The sequence below is a fragment of the Telmatherina bonti genome (genome assembly GCF_933228915.1).
Source record: "Telmatherina bonti genome assembly, chromosome: 13".
Lineage (NCBI taxonomy): Eukaryota > Metazoa > Chordata > Actinopteri > Atheriniformes > Telmatherinidae > Telmatherina > Telmatherina bonti.
In genome coordinates, this window is record NC_136611.1 from 8,035,339 (window position 1) to 8,056,995 (window position 21,657).

The 21,657-nt window shown below is 38.9% G+C and overlaps 1 protein-coding gene across 1 annotated transcript; it reads left to right on the top strand.

Annotated features, from left to right (window-relative positions):
- Nucleotides 1-203: 203 nt before the first annotated feature.
- On the top strand, nucleotides 204-16,530 carry LOC306764162 (protein transport protein Sec24C-like; the record flags this gene model as incomplete). The annotated part of the gene is made up of 21 exons (XM_079251203.1): nucleotides 204-439; nucleotides 4,842-4,946; nucleotides 5,739-5,742; nucleotides 6,078-6,131; nucleotides 6,995-7,106; nucleotides 7,398-7,525; nucleotides 9,097-9,232; nucleotides 9,486-9,595; nucleotides 9,703-9,815; nucleotides 10,739-10,930; nucleotides 11,281-11,377; nucleotides 11,479-11,583; nucleotides 11,749-11,916; nucleotides 12,182-12,278; nucleotides 12,364-12,512; nucleotides 12,704-12,842; nucleotides 13,839-13,960; nucleotides 14,084-14,263; nucleotides 15,042-15,236; nucleotides 15,360-15,449; nucleotides 16,378-16,530. 21 exons carry the CDS (start codon nucleotides 204-206, stop codon nucleotides 16,516-16,518), a joined length of 2,673 nt encoding a protein of 890 aa, XP_079107329.1. The 3' UTR covers nucleotides 16,519-16,530.
- Between the last annotated feature and the right edge of the window lie 5,127 nt (nucleotides 16,531-21,657).

Below are 21,657 nucleotides of genomic sequence, written 5' to 3' on the forward strand. Positions count from 1 at the left end.
GCCCACATTGCCCATAGCAAAGACCGTCCCTGCTGTCAGTATTAAAAAGTTATTTAAAAATGGATATAGACAATGAGTAATAAATATAGACAGTTCTTTGTATAATAACATATATTTTTACATTTTTAGCTCATACAGGTGTCCATCACAAAGGCAAACTTAAGTGGGACGAAGCAGAAGTTTGTGCTGTAGAAAAACACATGATGTCTTTTATTAAAGAACACAAGTTGCCTCAGAAAAACGACTGCGTCCAGTGCCTCGATGCTGAGGCACATGCACTGAGAGCCCGTTCCTGGAAAGGTGTAAAGGACTACGTCAGAAACAGGATCACTTCCTTACAGAGACAGAAACGCGACTCTTCCAAGAAGTCATCGAAAAAGCACGACCGCTCCAGTCAAGAGGAACAGTTCCTGCAGAATGTTGGATATTACCATCAGCTGTAACAGAAACCTGCTGTTCAGACTCAAACCTGCTACTTTTTATTTTTTAATTACTGTCTAAACTTCTCGTTCTCACTCCCTTACGTCCCTTTTTTCTTTTTTGCATCTTTTTATCAGAATCATTCTCCACCTCTGTTGACATTTAAACAACAGTAGGATGAACAGGAAAGTGTTGTGGTCAATGATTGTCGAGAGTTCTTTCCGATTTTACTGTACTTTTCTAAATCAAGTTTATTTGATAGAGACTTAAAAAGTACAAACAAAGTATGTGTATTAGAATTTTAGTTGATGGCAAAGTTTGAGGTTTTGATGCTGTTTGTCTGACTGTGATCACTTTGTTTGACCGTTTATGGTTTAGTACAGGGGCATTTTGTGTTAAACTTAATTTTTTATTAAAACTAAGCATCAAGAAAGATAATAAGTCACTGCTGTTCCATAAATAAAATAAAAGCACATTTTGTTGGAGTGATTTATTGTTGCAAAATTGAAGAATGAGCAAATCCATTCACTTTGAGACAGAAAAAGTCATTTTAAAGCAAAAACATGCATTTAGTTTTAACTTGTAATAATTTTTCATCGTTTAATTACAAACTCCTTAAAGAAGCCAGTTTAAAGTAACTTGCTCATTTATAATATAAGGAAATGTATGATACAATATCCAAGGAAATGATGTAGGTAGGGGGAAAAAAAAGATGGCAAAATATTTATAGTTACTGGCTAGTAAAGAAATGGAAATTTGCATGTTTGCAACTTAGAATATGTGAATCAGGCTGCAGAAAAGGCTTACAAGATGCTGTAGCACATGGCTGATGGCCAAGAAACTTGAGCATGACCAGATACCTGTCAGGTGAAACAGCAGAAAGGTAATTCCACTCTGAGTGTGGTAACTGATGCTGGTTGTTTGCTGTGTATAAAATTTGGAGCAAGTACAAATAAAATGGGAAGGCATGTAAAGGAAGCGTACTGGTCGACCAGGGAGGAAATTTAAGAGTCAAATGAAAAGGTAATATGAGTTGGAAGGAGAAAATGGACAAAGGAAATTTAAAACCAAACTGGTGCAAAGTGGAGTTGTGTTTGTTACCAAAGAAGTTTACAGCGGAAAAGGGGAGATGGAAGAGAATAAAATGCACCAGTTTACACAGAAATGTCAGATGCTTCTTATTCCATCACTTTAAAAAAAGTTTGTTGAAAATACTGTTGTTTTCACTGATAAAAATAAATTATCGTAATTCTAATGATAACCCTTTTTCCATAGATTGTGGTGCATAAAACAACTGATAACGTTAGATGTTTTTATATGTAGAAAGTTTGTGTCATAGAGATAAAACTAATCCAGGCAAATTTTTCTTTAATGATCAACCTTTATTGGAACTTAAAGATCATTAAGTTCTATATAGTCATAGATTGCCCTCAGGCTGCTGTTTTAACCATAATTCCTAGATTTTGGGGTCCCTCTCTCGTGGAACTATCTCCCAATTTAGGTTAAAGTTGGGCTTCAGATAAAGCAACTGTCTTCTTTCTTTAGATGAACTTATTATATAACTTTTTATTCAAAGAAAATCTTGTTTTTATTTATTTATTTAAATTTTATTTTAATATGTATATTGACAGCTACTCTACTGGGCAAATAAAGTTATTTTAAATTGGTTTATTTGGACTCGACTGAATTTTATTGCATTGAACTGCTTCAAAATTACTGCTGTAATTGGTGCTGTCAAGTTCCATTGACCTGAACTCAATGTGATATATCCATTTACTCGAGTATTGTATCTAAAGGGGAAAAACAAACGGCTTCTCTTTCATATGTATCTAAAAATAATTTAAGAATTATTCATATATTGTGGGAATAAAAAAAATTATTTATGTTTAGCAGGATTTTATTTTGAAAGGACGAACGGAAACGGATTTTTGCTTCTAGCCTACGTGATGTTAATTTTGCAGCAAAGCTCAGTTTTCAAGAATTAGCAGGTGGTGTTTCCGCAAAAATGTCATTATTGAAAATGTAGCTTTTTATTATGACGGATTATATTTAACTATAATATAAAGTAAAGCTTTTCGCGCATTGACGTCGTAATGTTGACGGCCAACGCCGCGTGCAGACTCCGCTGCTTCTATTGATGCCAGGTAACTAGTCTGATCTCCTGATATAGAAAATAAGATTTAATACATTTAGGCTTGTTATTTAACCCTAACTGTTTATCTGAGGTCATTGCATGTGTAGAGTTCATTCTGTTATAGAGTTAACATCTGTTATTGTTAGCTAACATGAGCTAGCTGGCAGATAAAGTCAGTATATTTACGATTTAGTCCGGTTTTACATAGTTTAAGTCAGGTAATTAATATACGGGTGGTGTTTAGTATATTTGTAATCTAAAAGACCATAGAATTTATTTATTATTAGTTTATTAACAATGTTTGCTAACAGTAATATTATATTAAATTAAAATAACTATCAGGAAAATGGAGAAAATATAATCCCGCGAGACAAAAAGCAGACTAAAGACTAAACAGGTGACCTTACCAATTTATATATGGTAAATTTCTATAAACACCGAGTTGCTAGTTTATAAAACGTATCTAATATATTTTAATTTATTTAAGCTTTTGCAAAAAATCTGTGTGTTTTACAGTTATAGTTTATGTCAGGTAATTAATATCCGGTTGGTGTTTGGCATATTTCTAATATACAGTTATGCTCTTATGTACTCATACCCTTTCATTAAAGAAAATGCTGAATTTACAACAGTCACTCAAATAACTTGAGACTGAAAAAAGGAAAAATAACAAAAAATTTGCAAAAATATAAATTAGTAAGATAAGACACTGTTTTTTCATTTAATTAAGTTAAAGAAAGAAAAACAAACAAATGTGTCCTGGACAAATTAGAGCACTTTTCTGTTGAACAGTGGGACAAAATACCTGTCAACAGGTGCAGAAGTCTGACTGAGAGGAACAGAAAACACCTGACTGGAGCGGAAAGGATTGTTCAACAAAATATTAGTTTATGACTGATGTAATATGTAATAATTTATCTTATTTGTTTGCTTTAGAAAAAATATTTCTATTGAACCAGAATTAGAAAATAATGTAATGACTTTCATAAAAGTTTTATTTATTATTACTTTAGTCAATTTCATCTTATTTTACAGACAGCTGTGTTTTTCCTTCTTTAATGAAAGGGTATGAATAGATATAAGCACAACTGTAAAATACCATAGAATTTATTTATTATTCGTTTATTAACACTGCTTGCTAACAGTAATGTTTTATTAAATTAAAATAACTATCAGGAAAATCCATAAAATATAATCCCGTGAGACAAAAAGCAGACTTAAGACTAAACAGGTGACCTTACCAATCAATATATGGTAAATTTATATAAACACTGAGTTGCTAGTTTTTAAAACGTATCTAACATATTTTAATTTATTTCAGCTTTACTGTAAATCTGAACTAATTGTAGGTTATGAATACAATAAGTTTTCAAAAGTTTTCATTTAAATTTAACCATTTGAACTATTCATTCATTCATTCATTTTCCGAACCGCTTATTCCAATTCAGGGTCGCGGGGAAGCTGGAGCCTATCCCAGCTGGCTTTGGGCGACAGGCAGGGTACACCCTGGACAGCTCGCCAGTCCATCGCAGGGCACCATTTGAACTACTTCCTCCAAAATGCTCATGTGGACAGAACAGTGTATAAGTCACTGGCAGTATTTAGTTACAACACAGCCTTCATAATTAGAAAAAACAATTGTTTTTATTCCCATGCATTGGCAATTAAAATGAACCTGCTGTAGTTTTTTTTTACCCTGGTACAATAAACATAAAGCAGAAAAGTACTGAAGGAGGTGAAGCTAAGAACAAATACAGTGCACAGGATTTTAAAAATGAAAGAGTACATGTCAGTGTTTCAATATAAGAGATTGAAATTTTGGCAGCGTATATGTGCATATATCAAACTGAGTTATTGTATTATTGAAAGAAAACCCTTGCAGCAGGAAGACAAACAATGCACTTTGGTTTTAGATATATTTTCAACTGAGAAAAGTAGAGGAAGCAATCCCAAATGTCTTGTAATGCTTTAAGAAAAATATAAAAACCACAGAAAACTGCAGCACTACTAGTTGTTAGTGACTTGATAGAAAAGAAAGCAGGGAAATAGTTTAAAAATAAGTAGAGTTGGCAGCGCTGCACTTATTTTCTTCCTGTTCTGTTGCCTTCCTAGGTTCTGCCTCCAGAGACAAACATGCCTGTCCCTAATGTTTATGGAGGATGATGGATGACCTTCCAACCAGTCAGAGACAGCCTCCCTGTCAACCATGGGTGGTCCAGAACGGCTGGACTTCAGCTACATCTCCAGGACCTTTCCACAATCCTCTACCCAGTTTTCCTCACCTCAGCCTGGGCTCTCCACCTGGCCAGACCTCCTGCTTGGCGTCCAACAACTACTCCACCAGGGACGTCGCGGCTTTCCCCTCCAGACACAAGGACAATCACAACATGCAGTATTTTAGTCATGTGGACCAGAGTGTCAAGCAAATCATTCCTGATGCAAATGCCTCAACCACAATTCCAGCTGCAAGCCAAGGAAGGAATATTATTCCACATTTTCTTCCTATTGTAAATGAAGGCACGCAGCCTTGCAGTCTCCACCAAATGCCACTTTATTCCTCTCCTAACTCTTACCAAGTAGCAGCTCCACTGTTCCAGCCTCCACTTCCATATCAGGGTCAGCTGAATGGACCCAAGTCCCCTCCTCAAAACCACCTTCCTGTTAGTCCTCCTTCTACTGGGCAATGCTTAAACCAGAGGAAAGAGTGCAGCCCTCAGCCGGTATTTGATGGAGCAAATATTAGGTCGTCTGTTGGACACAGTGAGCATGCTTTACCCACCTCTCCCATCCAGCATCAGCCTCAGTGGACAGTTTCGACACACTTGAGTGGTAGGTTAGCATGTGATACATGAGAATATAAATGCTTCAAGAATATAATAACTGGATTTCCTCATTTTTCTCAGGAACCACAGAAAACTTTGTTCCCAATACAGCTGTGCAGAACCAAAGCCAGACGCCACAGGTGGGGAAAAGTCAAAGATCTTTATATATTCTGATAATTTACTCATCAGTTTTAGTATTTCAGACGGCTCAAAGTTGAGGAAAAAATCAAGTTTCCTCACATGACATCATGATTTTGGGGGATCATTTTTCTATTTTTGCTTTTTCTTCCTGTCAAAAAGCTAATATGTTCTGAGTTTTAACACCTCAGACATTAAACCTTAACATCTGATGTCTCCTGCAGTGCTGTGAGATAATAGCTAAGTGTGTATTTGTGTTCATGCGGTTCCTTGAATTGTTTTGAAACATTTCATGTTGATATTTTAAGTTATTGACATGAAATGCATTTCTTTTGTGCCAGTAAACACTAATTGTTTTTGTTTAGTTTCAAAGTTTTCCATTACTTCAGCCCGAGAATAAAAGACACCTCGGTCTACAAAATAGCTAAATTATGACTATGAAAGTCCAAAAAAAGGTTAAACTGACTCTCAGCAAAAACATCAGCCCCATACTGGTTTATTGAAGTAATGTCTGGACATATTTATGTACAAATAAGTAGTTATATTGTGTTCCCTCTCTGCAGTCTCCCAACTCTGAGTCCCGTTACGGCTTGGATCCTGAACTGCTGCCCAGTGCTGTAAGTTCTTTCATCCTCTTTTTATCCTGTAGTTTCTTCTTTAATACAAACATAACGTCAGACGGAGAAGATAGTTCTTCGTGCACATTTCATCTCAAAGTCTCAGTCTTGAAAAGGATCTCAGAGCTTTGCAGCATACAGTTGTGCTCATATGTAATCATCCCCTTTCATTAAAGAAAAGGCTGGATTTACAACAATCACTCAAATAACTGGAGACTTAAAAAAGGAACAAGAACTAAAAATTTGCAAAAATATAATTTAGTAATATAAGACACTGTTTTTTTTTTCATTTAATTGAGTTGAAAAAGGAAAAAAAAAATAAACAAACAAATTGGTCCTGGACAAATTAGAGCACTTTTCTGTTGAACAGTGGGACAAAATACCTGTCAACAGGTGCAGAAGTCTGACTGAGAGGAACAGAAAACACCTGACTGGAGCAGAAACATTAAAGGATTGTTCAACTAAATATTAGTTTATGACTGATGTAATATGGAATAATTTATCTTATTTGTTTGCTTTAAAAAAAAATATTTCTATTGAACAAGAATTAGAAAATAATGTAATGATTTTCATAAAATTTTTATTCATTATTACTTTAGTCAGTCACTTTAGTTCAGCTTTTTTTTTTACAGGCAGCTGTTTTATTCCTTCTTTAATGAAAGGAAATGAATAAATATGAATAAGTATGTTGTTAAAAAAAAAAAAAAAACTAGCATAACAGCTAAAGACAAACATGACAAGTAAATATATATACAGCTGAAGTTTTTAAGGTTACAAATGGGTTGCAATAGCTGTGATTGGATGGATATGACAACTGTCACCATATCCTTCCAGGCTGACACCTCTCTGTCTTTGTGCCTCAGGTGAAAGTGATGGCGGAGGACAAGGCCGAGTGGGAAGGCAAGATCTTTGTTTCAGAGTCTTATTCCCGTCTTCCTCCTCTGGCAACAACATCCTGTGTTGTAGAAGACAGAGGTAAACACACACTCTCTGTGTGAGTCACAGAAATGTTCGGCATAGTGTATTAAACCAGTTTTAACTGGTTTTAACAGATTTAACTTTTCCTCACCCAGCCTTTAACACTTTGGATATTTATTATGTATTTTATTAATGGCAGAAATATTCTACATAAGCAGTTAATTAAAATAGATCTTCAGTCTAATTTCATATTGATTTATGTTTCTGTGTCCAGTTTTTCCTGTTAGTGTATTTTATTTCAATGTACTTTAAGCTGCATTGTCTCTATTGATCTCTTGTATGGGATAGGTAATGCAAGTCCTTTTGCCATCCGCTCCACCTCATACTGTGTACCATGTGAGGGTCAGATGGTGCTGCTAACTCATCTGCCATTGGGAGCTCTGGTCACCCCACTTGTGAAACAAAATGTTCAAGAGGTTGGTTTTAAGCTGATAATTTCATTCCAAAATGACAAAAGGTGAATCAGTAAAACCCTGGACATACACGACGTATTGATGTCTACACAAAGAGCCTCATCCACTATTTGCAGCCTATGATACTGATTTCCTTCTGCTGATGAAGTATATATGTAAACAACAAGTACAGAAAGTCCAGACAAACTTTACTTCATATTCATTTAAAAATCTCCACTTTTCATGTGTGAAAATGGATATAAAATGATTGATGTAATAATAATACAAATGATGATGATGAAAATCATTTTATTTGTCTAATTGAAATAAATCTTAACAAAGCGCTTAAACGACAATACAATAAAATAAAACTGAATAACAATAATCACACAACAAGTATAATCACCAGTATAGATAAAATCTGGAAAGGTTTTCTGGTAAAAGTATGTTTGAAAAAAAATCTAAAATCTTCAGTCAAATCTCCTGGAGAACTAAAATCCCTCGGCCAAATGTTAAGAAGAAAATATAAAGAGTAAAATTCAGTCCACTTCAGCTTTATTTGTATAGCGCCACTTCACAACAATGTCGTCTCATGGCACTTTACATACACATCAGTTCAAGCCAATTCATAAATAGCCTCTCTAATAAAAACCAACTGATTGCATCGAATCATGACGTCGATTCAATCCCTTATCCTGAGCTGCATGAGGCGATGGTGGGAAGGAAAAACTCCCTTTGAACAGGAAGAAAACCTCCACCAGAACCCGGCTCAGAGAGGGCAGCATGAAGGGCTTTAAAAGTTAACAGTAAAGCTTGTTACATCCTCCAGATGAGGCTGCAAGAACAAGAAAAGACTTCTTTTTCGTCAGGTCCATACATCCTCCAGGAGAAGCACATCTGCAGTGGGGAGGGATCACTGCGGGGGCCGATGTCTGCTTTTATGTGCAATGAACCCTGTTGTTACCTCCACCAGGGAGGTTATGTTTTTCCCGGCGTCTTTGTGCTCAAGATAACTTAAAAGTTTACAGATGGAATTTTATATTTTTTCTAGTTTCATATTTAACGAGCAACTTCGTCCGCGGCGGGGCGGGTCGTGCACGCGGCAGGGCGGGTCGTGCACGCGGCTGGGTCCGAGTGTTTTAATTCCACATGTAAAAATGTTTGTACTTTCTCACCACCTCGATCAACTGTTTTATTAAAACAATCTGTTTTACCTGCAACAGTAAAAACACGGAAGCAGCAACTCCGCTTCATGCTTTCTCCGTGTTAACCACGCCCACCTCAAATGTCCGACCAATCACACGATACTTCTCGAACCCCCACAAGAAAAAAGTTCTGCCAGCCCGGTGTGTCGAGAACAAAATGACGTCATTTTCTTCTCGGAGCCTCGAGGAGGATGGAACAAGCTGAAGGTCTTAAAATCAACTCTAAAGCATAGCCAGGGTTCTCTCTTCATGGTTTTAGTAAAATAGCGGTCGATTAATAGATTTTTGGGTGAGATGTGTAAAAAGGCTATTGCGTCGATGTAAGGAGATAAAAACATGTAACTGTGTCTTTAAGAGATTAAATTTAATTGATGTAGTTATTGCCTGCAGAAGCCCCTCCCACTAGGCAAAGACACAGACTGCGTTGTGGGATGCGGTTGGTGTGGAGCCTCCATGTGCCCGGCGATGAGCTGGCAGGACTGCGGACAGATGTTCCACTGCCCCTTCTGTGGTAAACTCACCGAGGGTAAGACTTGATATGGATTTGTTTTAGATTTGATTCTTTCAGTCAATTTCCAAATATTATTGTTCTGACTCTGTGTTAAGTATGTAGGCGGTAATTAAAAGGTTCATAGTTGAGTTGATATCTAACAGAATAATCAACAATGACGAATATCTGGATGAACAGAAGGTCATATGTGTGGCGGCCGCGTCTGAGTAGCTAGCTTGTTTTTATGCTTCCTTTCCTGCATCAGTGTTTTTCTCCTCTTACGTCTCAGTTCCTTGGCAACACTACCAACCCACCAAAGGGGTGGAAGGAGTTCGAGTGGATAAAGACACAAGGCCTGAACTCTGTATGGGGTCATATGAAATACTCCACTCTCAGAAGGTTGGCTTCCCTCTCAAACCTTTTACGTTTCGCTGGCATGGTGGTCATTATATTCACTCTATCTGGAGGTTGGTAGTTAGCTTGATGATTGTTGTACTGCATCCCAGGGTGACTCTCCTGCGCTGATTCTGGCCATCGACGTGTCTGTCTCAGCTCTGAGAGGAGGACATTTGGAATTTGTAACACAACAAATACGAACGTTGCTTGCTTCTTTGAGCAGGTAAGCAGTAGGACTGGGCGATTAATCGGATTTTTATCTCAGTTACGATCTGGGTTTTCAATGATCATAAAAATAAAAAGGTGCGATTATTTTTTTTCTTTCCAGTTTCCTCTCCTGCTGTCTTCAGCTGCTAATCGAGCGTCTCTGGCATTGCAGCGCTGTGCTGTAAACTCCTCCCACAGCCGCTTTGCTTTCATTCAGACACTGTGCCAGTTTCTCGCTAAGTTACTAGAGACTTTTCTGGTGTTTTGGCGACTGACTTGAAGACATATTGTTCTGCAGTTACTGTAAGGAAGGAGCAGCGGGAGCCTCTCCCATCCTAAAGCACTCCCAGGCGGCCAGTCTCAGTCGGCTCCGGCTGCAGGTCAATGTAGAATAACTGCAGTAGGTTGTGGAAGTTCACCTAAACATAGTTTATACCATTGTCAGTGAGAACTGGCCGCATTATTTTTGTATAAACGCAAATGTAGTTCGGCGAGTTAAATCACTGTAATATCCCTTCGTTACAGGGCGTTACCATAGCAACGCGTTAATCAGCTGGTTCAGATCAGCCTCTTTTAACAGGTGAATGAGAGAAACGCACTGCAGCCTGACAGCAGTTGTTTGGCATAAAACGTACATCCAGACTAACGTAAAATAGTTCCTGTATAAGCGGTAAAAGTGGGTTAAACAACTCGGAACCGTGCATTAGACGGTTATAATGCACAACACGGAGTCTAGAACACCATGACGCGCAGCGTTGTTTAAAAATACTGGATAATTGTGTCAAATAATCAAGATCTCAATTTCAGTCAAAATAATTGTGATTATAATTTTTGTCATAATCGAGCAGCCCTAGTAAGCATGCTCTTATGTGTTCATGCACATTTTCACCACTTAAGCAGAATTTCATCAGTCTTCAGGATCTCTCTTTACTTGTGCAGGGAAGTTGGTCATTCCTTGTCAGATGTCCGTGTTGGTCTAATGACTTACGACAGCAGGATCCACCTGTACGACCTCAGTCTCAAGCTGTCCCGGCCTCACATGCTCATCATCACAGAGACGGAGGACATGCAGCTTCCTGTGAGGGAGGGGCTTGTGGTGTCTCTCAGAGATGGCATAGAAAGTATTGACAGGTAACACGTGGTTGTTTTACACTCTTTGTTCTGCTGATAGAGACCAATATTGGACCATTATTTTCCTTTTTCTTGTTTGTTTCCAAAGCCAGCTGTAACTTCACTGCTTCTGGTGTTTGCTTTCAGATTCATCAACAAGTGTTAAATGTCATATATTCTGAAACCTCAGAGCTTGGAAGATATTAGAAATGAGATATACTGACTGAGTTAAACCTGCCTTTGTCGTCTGAAAAAGTGATATTCATGAGCTGCTTTTAATAAATCTGTGATTCTGTGTTATTAATATTCATCTGATGACTATATTAAGCTTATACTTCCATGGTTTTATAATCTGTTTTCTGTTTTTGTAGCGTGTTACAGCTGATTCCTCAGTTCACTGCAGACTCTGGTGAATCCAGTGAAGTTCCCGTTGAGCTGCCTGTTAAAGCAGGGCTGGCTGTGCTGGAGGTTCGGTTGCACACCCTGTGCTGTATTCATCTATATGTATGGTGCAAGTTTACTGTTATTGATAGAATTATGGTTCTGACCTTCTGACACATTGAATGTAGGGCCTGAGGTGTCCTGGGAAGCTGCTGATCTTCCACACGGCTGATCTGATCGAGATGGGAAACACCAACTCCTCCTCAGGGTTCTTTGGCACCAACAAACCAAAGGTACATGTCACATGTACACATGTAGAGTAATGCACTTTATATACTGGCAGCGTGTGCAGAAGATTCAACAGCAGGGAAAAATGTGTTTAACTGTGCATCTTAAAGGAAAAAAGTCGGCAAAACTGTTCAGATTTCATTCATTTGTCTTTACTTTTTTATTTCCAGTCCATCTTTCAGCCATCAGAAGCAGCCATCTCATTGGCCAAGCAGTGCATCAGTCAGGGCTGTGGCATTCACCTGTTTGTCCTCTCGCATCGCAACGTGGGCGGGGCATGGCCAGGGCACGTTCCATACCTGACAGGTGGAGCCCTACACACCTACAGCCACCTGCAGGTACAGCGGCGACTTCTCCCACTTTCACACAGGAAATGACTCTAAAAGTTGTTCTTACTGCCTGTTTTTAAAGGAACATGATGTTTTTTAGGGAATTTTCTTAGAAAACTTTTTATTTTCTATATTTAAGGCCAAAACCAGCTGCTAGTTGGCTTAGCTGTGGAGAGGAAATGACTTTTTCCTCCTTTACTGCAGCGCTGCAGCAGAAAAATGGATGTTTTTAGCTTTGTGTTGTAAGCTTGAACGTTTCACATGTCCTCTGCAGGGTGAATTGGACAGAGAGCGTTTTAGCAGCGACCTAAAGCTGACCGTGGAGGCAGACACGGCCTACAAGGCTGAACTCAAGATATTTGTCAGCAAAGGTGACAAACCACTTCTGTGTGATTTTTTAAAGAAGTTTCTTTTTAAAATGGACCTCATCGTTCCACCTTTGACCTGTTTTACCAGATTTGCGCGTGTCCGGCTGTTATGGACTGTTTGTCCCCGGTCCAAGCCCTGCACACGTCACTATGGCAACCCTTGATGGAAGGACGACTGTGGCTGTAGAGCTTGCACACACCAGAGCTCTGGATGAGTCGAGGGGTGCAGCCATACAGGTGCTTTGAGATTGTTTTTGTAAGATGTGGGGAAAAAAAAAAATCTGTGAACATCTAACTGGATCGTCACCTCATTTTTAAGTAAAAGCTTTGTTTCTGTTTGAATCCATGATAAAAACATTTACTCACCATTTTATTCACACGTACTATAATAAAGGATGAAGTAATCCTTTCCCCTCCTGTGTGATCAGGTTGTTCTGTTGTACAGCAACCACATAGGTGAGAGGAGGAGCAGGATTCACACGCTGACTCTGCGATGCTCGCGTCAACTTCAGGACACCTTCAGGAACTACCAAGCCCAAACACTACTCACCTTCTACTGCAAGAAGAGTAAGAAATCTGCACCTTAAACCAGCAGAATATGTTCAAATTAAATGGATTTATAGTTAAAACAGGTGTGCATCACACAACTGGAGGATGTTTTTAGTCGGAAAAATAACAGAAATGTGGACAATTCAGCAACAGTGATAATTTTTTACTCGCCTTGGAAGTTACCAGTCAAACCAGTTGGAAGTTGCATCTGTTATCAGAGCCGTTCATACACGATGTATTAACATCTACACAAAGAGCCTCATCCACTATTTAGAGCCTGTGATACTGATTTCCATCCATAAGTGTGTGTCTGCTGTGGAAGTATATATGTAAACATCAAGTACAAAAAGTCCAGACAAACTTTCTGCATGTTCATTAAAAAATCTCCACTTTTCATATGAAAATTGATATAAAATGATCAATTTAATAATAATAATAATAATAATAATAATAATAATAATAATGATGATGATGATGATGAAAATCATTTTAGTCTATCATTTATTTAAACAAATCTTACAAAGTGCTTAAAAACAACACAACTACTAAATAAAACTGAATAACAATGAAGCACAGAGCAGTGAGTATATTCACCAGTGTAGATAAAATCTGGAAATGTTTTTCTAATAAAAGTATCTTTGAAAAAAGAGATTTATAAGATTATACAGGTTGTTCATGCTGGATTCTTTTCAAACACTTGTACAGACTGGATTAAATCAGTAATCTGATGTGAGTTGTATGCAGGTTGTGAGCAGCATCAGTAAGTAATATTTTCTCTTATGATGAAGAGATATAGCCTTTATTAAAACCACATAAGATTCACTAAACGAGGTTTTGAAAGCTCGTTTTGATTTGATTTTGCTTTAGTTTTACTAATGCAAACCCACATCCCAGCTTAGCCTTTATAAATACTTCCTTCTGTCCTTAATGACATGACAATAGGAGGTAATGCTCTTTTTGAATGTTGGATTGTACTTTTTACACACTTCCTTTCCCCTCCTGGTGTGTGTTTAGTGTACTGTGCGGCGTTGGAGCGCCCTCTGCAGGAGCTGAGGGAGGAACTGCAGACTGAGGTAACAGAAGCTCTGGCCTCTTACCGCAAACACTGCTGCTCTTCCTCAGTATCAGCCGGACAGGTGAGATGATGAATGTAATGCTGTTCATACGTCTGTTTTTATTATTTCAGTCCTTTGACAAAAGTTTACAAAAGTTAAAACCTTCAGCGATGTTTAATCGTGTTTTCTTCGCTTCCTCTGCAGCTGGTTCTTCCTCAGTACCTGCGAGCTCTTCCCGTTTACATCAACAGTCTGAGGAAGAGTGAAGTGCTGCTGCCTGGCCTGAGGAGCTCCGTCCACCAGAGGCTGCAGCAGCGTTGCCAGGTCCTCGGCATGGACGTCTGCAGCACGGCCACACACTTCTACCCTCTGCTGCTGCCTCTGGTCAGTCCCGTCTACACACAGGAGCTAGGAGTCAGAATCAGATTTACTGTCGCTGAACGCCTGTCCCAGCATGTGATTATTTCCAGTACAACCCGTCCAAGAGTAGACATACAAAACAACATAGATAGGACATAAACAGGAGCAGGCAGACTGAGGCAGCAGCTACAAGCAGCTCGCTGAGGATGAGGAAGAAGATTAGATAAGGCAGGATGGGTGAGGGATAAAAAACAGACGTATCACCACACTTCACCTAAAGAGAGCGAAGGGGAAAGATGTGACAAAAAAACACACCTCTGTACAACAAAGCACATATTCAGACATGAGTCCTCAGCTTGTTGCATCCTCCACGAGAAGCGAGAACTTTTTTCTTGTTCTCGAGGCTCCGAGAAGAAAATGACGTCATTTTGCTCTCGACACACCAGGCTGGCAGAACCTTTTTCTTGCGGGGCTCCGAGAAGTATCGTGTGATTGGTCGGACATTTGAGGTGGGCGTGGTTAACACGGAGAAAGCATGAAGTTTTTACTGCTGCAGGTAAAACGGATGATGAAGCGTGGCAGGGAATCTGGAGCCTATCCCAGCTGTCTTTGGGCGAAAAGCTGTTTTAAGGCATTTTCTGCAAATTTGGCTGATTGAGAGAAGAAGAAAGCATTTTGAAAAATCTTTCATATACTTTACTGTTTTATTGCAATGAAAAGAACATTTAAACCTGTAAACTTTTGTCAAATGATTCAGAAACACGTGTTTTCTTCTATTTTTTTTTTACTTTGTCGCCTGCAGCCACAGTCAGACAACTACAACCCCCCCAGTCCAGAAGAGGCTCTGCGCTGCTCTACTGTCAGCCTGGAGCCCAGAGGCTTGTATCTGGTTCATGCACCCCTCACCCTGCTTCTGTGGGTGGGCACCCAAGTCCCAGCATCCACTCTGGTTGAGCTTTTCAACATCAGCTGCTTCTCCTCGCTGCCCTCCGGAGAGGTGGGTGTACAAACACACAGATCCGTATATCTTTCCAGCTGCAGTGAATATATTGTTTTATTTTGTATGAAATGACACGTCTGATGGTTTATTCATGTTTTGTATTGTTGTGTGTTTCACCAGACCAAGCTGCCAGCTCTGGAAAACCCTCTCTCCAGCCGTGTTCGATCTCTCGTCGACACGCTGAACTCTCAGGCAGTCTGCAGTCGCAAGGTGGGCTGCAGAAAGTTTATGTCGTCTAACAGCAGCTCGTATCGGGACACACGCAGTACTTTCATTCTACCTTCATTAGATTTGCTTTTAAGTTGCTTCCAGGTTTGTAGGATAATCTGTCAGAGATGATGTTAGAAACGGACCCTGATGTCACCAGCCTGTCCGCACTGGTTGTGCTGGTGTGTTCCCAGTCAGCTCCTGCATCTCGCTGGCTTTTATGTAACTTTACAAGTGTTGCAGAAAAACTGCTTTTAAATCCAGTTTGAGTGACCATTAGGGAAAATCAAATCGAAAAATCAAAGATTGGGATTTTTTTTTGCTTCACAATTTTAAAATAGATTTTTTGTTAAAAAATCGATTTTTTTTTTCCCAAATAAGCAAAAATAATCCAATTTAAAATGGTCATTTTTATTGTTTTTATTGATCTTTTTTTTTGTCTTCTTGAGCATTATGGCAACAGAATGATGGTCTGGCTACTGTGGTGTTTTTTCCTGATTTAAAACAAGAAAAATGACGAGCAAAATAAAAGTTTTATACATATTTAATCAACAAAAATGAGCAATATCAAAGAATTGTGAGAATCCCAATTTAAATCATATCGACACCCAAAAAATCGAATCGAGACAAAAGCATGTCATCACAGCCCTAGTGGTCATATCGGAAAACATCCATACCTTTATCCCGATAGAACAGCATATTAAAGATGTCTATAAGACATCTTTGCTGCATGATTTTCCCAGAAACTAATCAGAGCTCGTCATTTAAGCTCAGATTAGTTTGTCTTCTCACACAAAGGGAGTTTTTACTGCTTAAATTGTTGTTTTGTGACTTGTGTTTCTTTTTACGACTCCTCACAGCCTGGTACGGAGAATATGAGCTGAATAAAAAAATATCTGCTGATAAGCCTGTTTCTTTCTGCCCGTCTCAGCTGGTGGTGGTGAAGCAGGGCGACACGTGCCAGGAGGCTCTGCAGCGCCACCTGGTGGAAGATAAGAGCCCGAACGGAGGCGCGTCCTACGCTGACTTCCTCTACCACCTCCACGTCAACTCCGTCCGGCTGCTGCAGTGACCGCACCTTTTTCTCACATCTCTGGGTGCAGTTTGCTTTACGAACGATGAAAACAAAATATCCCAAACATTAAAGAACAGAGAACAGGAATTATCATCATTATAATTATTATTATGAGAGATTATTGTGATAATGAAATATGAAAAGGTTGTTGACTGAGGTTCCGGCTGCGCATGGGGAAAGATCAGGAGATAAAGTAATTTATTTATACAATGACTGTTTGTGTGATGAGTGCTGAGCTGAGTGAGGCTTATATTTATTTCTGTCATTATAGTGGCTTGTGTGTGTATGTGTGTTTGTGTGTATGCAAATTATGAATAAATAAGGAGTTTAACTGAACTTTAATGACAGTTTTATTTTATTTTTCCATCATGGTTTGAATTAATGACTTTGCTGCATGAAACACCAGATAAGTGTATGACTCAGGAAGCTAAAAGGTCAAATGTCTGATCAGTCTAAGAGGCTAATGACACTAATTAGCTGCGATAATGTTGCTGTGAGGATGGAAAGCATAAAAACATGAGCAAAGCACAAGTAGATTAGCCTTTATTAGGAATTAAAATGCAAATAAAACTTCAGATCAACAAAAACATGATGTTTTTCACAGTGGTGGTATTTATTTAGCGAATGAAGCCAAAGCAGTGTGTGAAAAACTAAGTTAATGACACTATTTTTGTTCATTGAGGTTTGCAGAAACTGATAAAAGCACAGCTCTCCTCGGGTCGACCTGCAGCATTCATTCAGCTTTTAACATCTAAATGTTGAGTCAGTCATTTCAGCAACTTCATTCTTTTCTTTTTCTGTCCTCTTGTCGAATTTGCAGCCTGTCACACTGAATCCACCATGAAAATGACAAGATTTATTTATAATTATAACTGCTTATGTTCAATTTCTTGGTGACAAAATGAGGCGATCACATGGAAGCACCTCAGTGCGTTCAGAGATGTGGACGTTGTCAAGACGACCGACCGCCTGAAGTTCAAATAAAATGAGGAATAAACGTGATTTAAGTGACTATAAAGGGGATTGTTGGTTTCAGAAGCTGCTGATCTACTGGGATTTTTACACAATGATCTCTGGAGAAGGTCTGAAAAAGAAAAATATCCAGCGAGCAGCAGTTCACTGGACCAGAATGCTTCGTTGATGCCAGACAAAACTGGACAGACTGGTTGGAGATAAAAAAAAGAAGTCAGATAAGCTCTGATTCCAACCAACATCTGCAGCATCTCTAAACATACAACACGTCCAGCCTGGAAGCAGATGGTCTCCAGCAGCAGAAGACCACAGCGGGTTCCCTCCTGTCAGTAAGAACAGGAAACTGAGGCTACAATTCACACAGACTCACCAGAACTGGACAATAGAAGATGGAGAAACGTTGCTGGTCTGATGAGTCTCCAGTTCAGCTCCACATTAAAGTCCAAATTGGGTGGAAACAACATGAAACAGGGTCCATCCTGCCATGGATCAACTGTTCAGCCCCATTCATGTAGCATCTTCTGATGGAAACTTCCAGCAGAACAATGCACCATGTCAAATCATCAAATCAAGCTCAAATCGTCTCCACCTGCTTTCTTCAACATGACAATGAGTTCTCTGTACTTCAACGGCCTCCACAGTCACCAGATCTCAGTCCAGTAGAGCAGCTTCGGGAAGGAGATTTGGATTTTCATCATGGATATGCATCCAGCAAATCTACAGCAACTGTGTGAGGCTGTCATGTCAACATGGGGCAAAATCTCCAAAGTGGAAGCAGTTCTGATTCTGAAGGCTAAGCAGGTCCAACCTGGTGCGTGCAAAATGGCCAGTAAGTGAGAGATTACAGGAGTGCTAAATATGCCAATTTATGGATGTAAAATACAGATGAATAAATGTACGTAGTGTCATTTCACTACGTACCAGCTTGAATCTGATGTAAAATACCGTAAAATGAATGTATTGTAAGGTGAGGGGCAAATCTAACTTTGACCAGAGGGGGGCGCTACAACGCAAGCTGATCAAGAACGAAAGGTCATCGTCGGAGGATTATTCTTACATTCACCAAATTTTATTTAATAAAAAAAAAACAAAAACGACACTGTTGAAACAAGACATTTTAACCCTATATTTGTGTATAAGAAAAATTTACCTAACTTAATGGTTTTGATTCTGCGATCATTTTATTGCTTATCTTGCTGAAATAAGATGAATCCCAGTCTTCTTCTCCCTGATCTGACAGCTACAGTGTTCCTCATGTATCCCCCAGATTGTCTGTATGCATCACAGTAAACATCTGCCCAAAAATAAGAATTCTTCTAAAACATATACCAAGTGTGTGCAGCCACCTGTAAGTCCTCAGAAATAACCTAGGTCACTGGATGTCCTCCGTGCAGATGTCCAACCAGCACCACAGCCTCATGCAAACCTTAAAAAAAAAAAAAAAAAAAAAAAAAAAAAAAAAGCAAATACTGACTTTTCCATTTATTTGTCAGATTCTTTCCCCCAAAAATCAACTACTTGCTTTATTAATTATGACCTTAGAACCTAAATAGCATTTCATGAATTTCAAATGTGCATTTGAAGGGTAACTCTGTTCATATTTTTTCCCTAAAGAACAAATGAGACAGTGAGATTGTGAGTAATTTATTTTATTTTTACATGTCTTGATGTATTAAACATGTACGTTTAATGCTTTGCAACGCAGTTTTCTGAGGAATTCTTACTCAAATTCAGCGCATATGTGTGTGTTAATTAATCAGTTACATGCTTGACCAATATTTGATGTTAATGCAGAAATATTTTTTTCATACATGACGGCATGTTTTGAAGGCACAAACGAGCTCTCTCATGTTTGCCCCTATTTGGAAATACGCAGGCGGGGGTGTGTTACGTTTTCGCGCTTCGCCTTTACACACTTCGCCCAGTAGAGGGCGGCAGAGAGCGAGACCGCTATTCTGCACACAGCAACCGAATGAGCCGGAGTGCGTCAAGTCAGATGCTCAGCGCCAAAACGGAAACAGAATTTTTCTTTCCTTCAAAATAAAAAGTTTTATTAGCTAAGTAAAGGTACATTTTTATAAGTGTATTTACTAAAAATGCTGAGCTTTTGTTTAATGGAAGTATGTGAGAAATATAATGTAAGCCTAAGTTGAGTTAACTGAATTAAAAGAGAAAATTCAAGATTCAGAAATTTGAACATACGCTATGCAAAATCTTTTTCAACTCCTTATTTCTTTATGTTTTGATTTTAACGTATAAACCTTTATCTTAATATATCTTAGGAAACTTTAACAATAGCTTTATAGGCTTTCTGAAGGTCTTTTAAAGTTTATCTTTGGATGGTAACCGGTTTTTTCTACCTCACCATCATCAGTTAGTCATTCGATAATAAAACCCCAGCCAGGCAGCTGAGTCAAGGGCTAAACCCGAGTTGTTTCAGCATACAGCAGGCATCTTAATAGGAATTGGTTTTAGGCGTTTTCACCATATTGTTATCAGACATATTGTTTTTTTCCCCCATTTCTTTCATTGCATCAACAAAAATGACCAAAGTAAGCAATTGTTTGAGCTGTCAAAAAGTTGTTCCCAAAGAGGAGGAACAGGCAGACAAAACTCAGATAAACTTAAGACACAACAAGTGGACTGCAAATAGCTTGCAACAGGTCTTATGGAGCGATGAGTCTACCCCGGAGTTGCATGGTGGTGCAAAAAGAGCAAGAAGATAATTGGATCTGTGTCAAGTTTGCATGTCTTTTTTTTTTTTTTTTTTTTTTTTTTTTAAATGTGTGGGCTCTCTCTGGGTACCCCAAGATTCTCCTACAGTCCAAAAGGTAAACATACATGTTAGGTTGTTTTGGGTTTTTTTTTTTCTAAATTCTTTCTTGTGTGAGTGGTTGTTGGCCCTGTAAAGGACCCCTTACCACAGTTGCTATGAACCTACACTAGAATAAGAGGATATAGACAGTTAAAAACCCCTCAATCCTCAACAAAGCCCGGAGAACTAAGAAAGTTCTGACTGTGTTGAAGAACAATTATGGTAAAAACACTGTATTGACATTCATCTTTGTTAGAATTACACAAAGTGTATTTGACATAAAGTAAGTTCCTTTTTATTAATTAATGAATTTATTTATTTATTATCTTCATTGCTCAGTCCAATTCAGGGTTGCGATGAAACTGGATCCTATCCCAGCCATCATCAGGTGCACTCTGGACGGGTCATAAATCCACCACAGGATTTTCCTTTTATTTTTGCACATTTAAATAAATTATTAAACATTTCCAATTTTTTTTCTGACCATGTACAATAAAATCAGACATTAGTCGATATTTCTGGATAGTTTCTTTGTGTTAAGGTTTAACCATAGACTGTATATAAAGCAGGGATGTCAGAATCCAGTCCTCGAGGGCGGGAATCCGGCAGGTTTTTGTTGTTTCCCTCCACCAACACAGCTGATTCAAATCAATGGATCCAGCAGCTTCTTGTCAACCTGTTTGAGTGTCGGTCAGGTGTGTGTTGGAGCACAGAGACAACAAAAACCTGCAGGATACCGGCCCTCCAGGACTGCAGTTTGACACTCCTGATATAAAGACATGGACATAGCCTCCGTGACGTCACTCACAGGTTTCTGAAGAGCTGAATTGAAACTCGGTGGGCGGTTCCTACCATCATCATCTTGGCAGCATCATGTGTGTCTCGCCTGGAAAATACAAATATGGGCAAAGAGGTGGAGCTGAAAGGGGGGCTGTGAGCGTCATGGTGGATGATTGACATCGAACGAACTCCGAGCTTTCTGTAGCTAAGAGCTAACCAAGCTAACCAGGAGATAACAGGAGGTAACCAGCTAACAGAGGTAAGCGGGCTAAAGCTAAGTCACGTTGCTAACCGGCTAAAAACCGCGGTTGTTCTACATTCTTCTTATTTGAAGCGGGAGATCGGGTACCTGTCAATCAAAGGGACACGCCCCTAAATATGTCAAACTTCGAGATTAAATTACTTTTAAACGGGCGAGTTTGAAAAAAAAAAAAAATCACTCTCCTCACAGTTGTCATGAAGGTAAACCTGACCTATTAAACCAAAAACAGATTTTTGAACCAGGCTGTAAACATGTTTATTTCTGCTGTGAAGTTGGTCTTTTTAACATGGGAGTCTATGGGGATTTG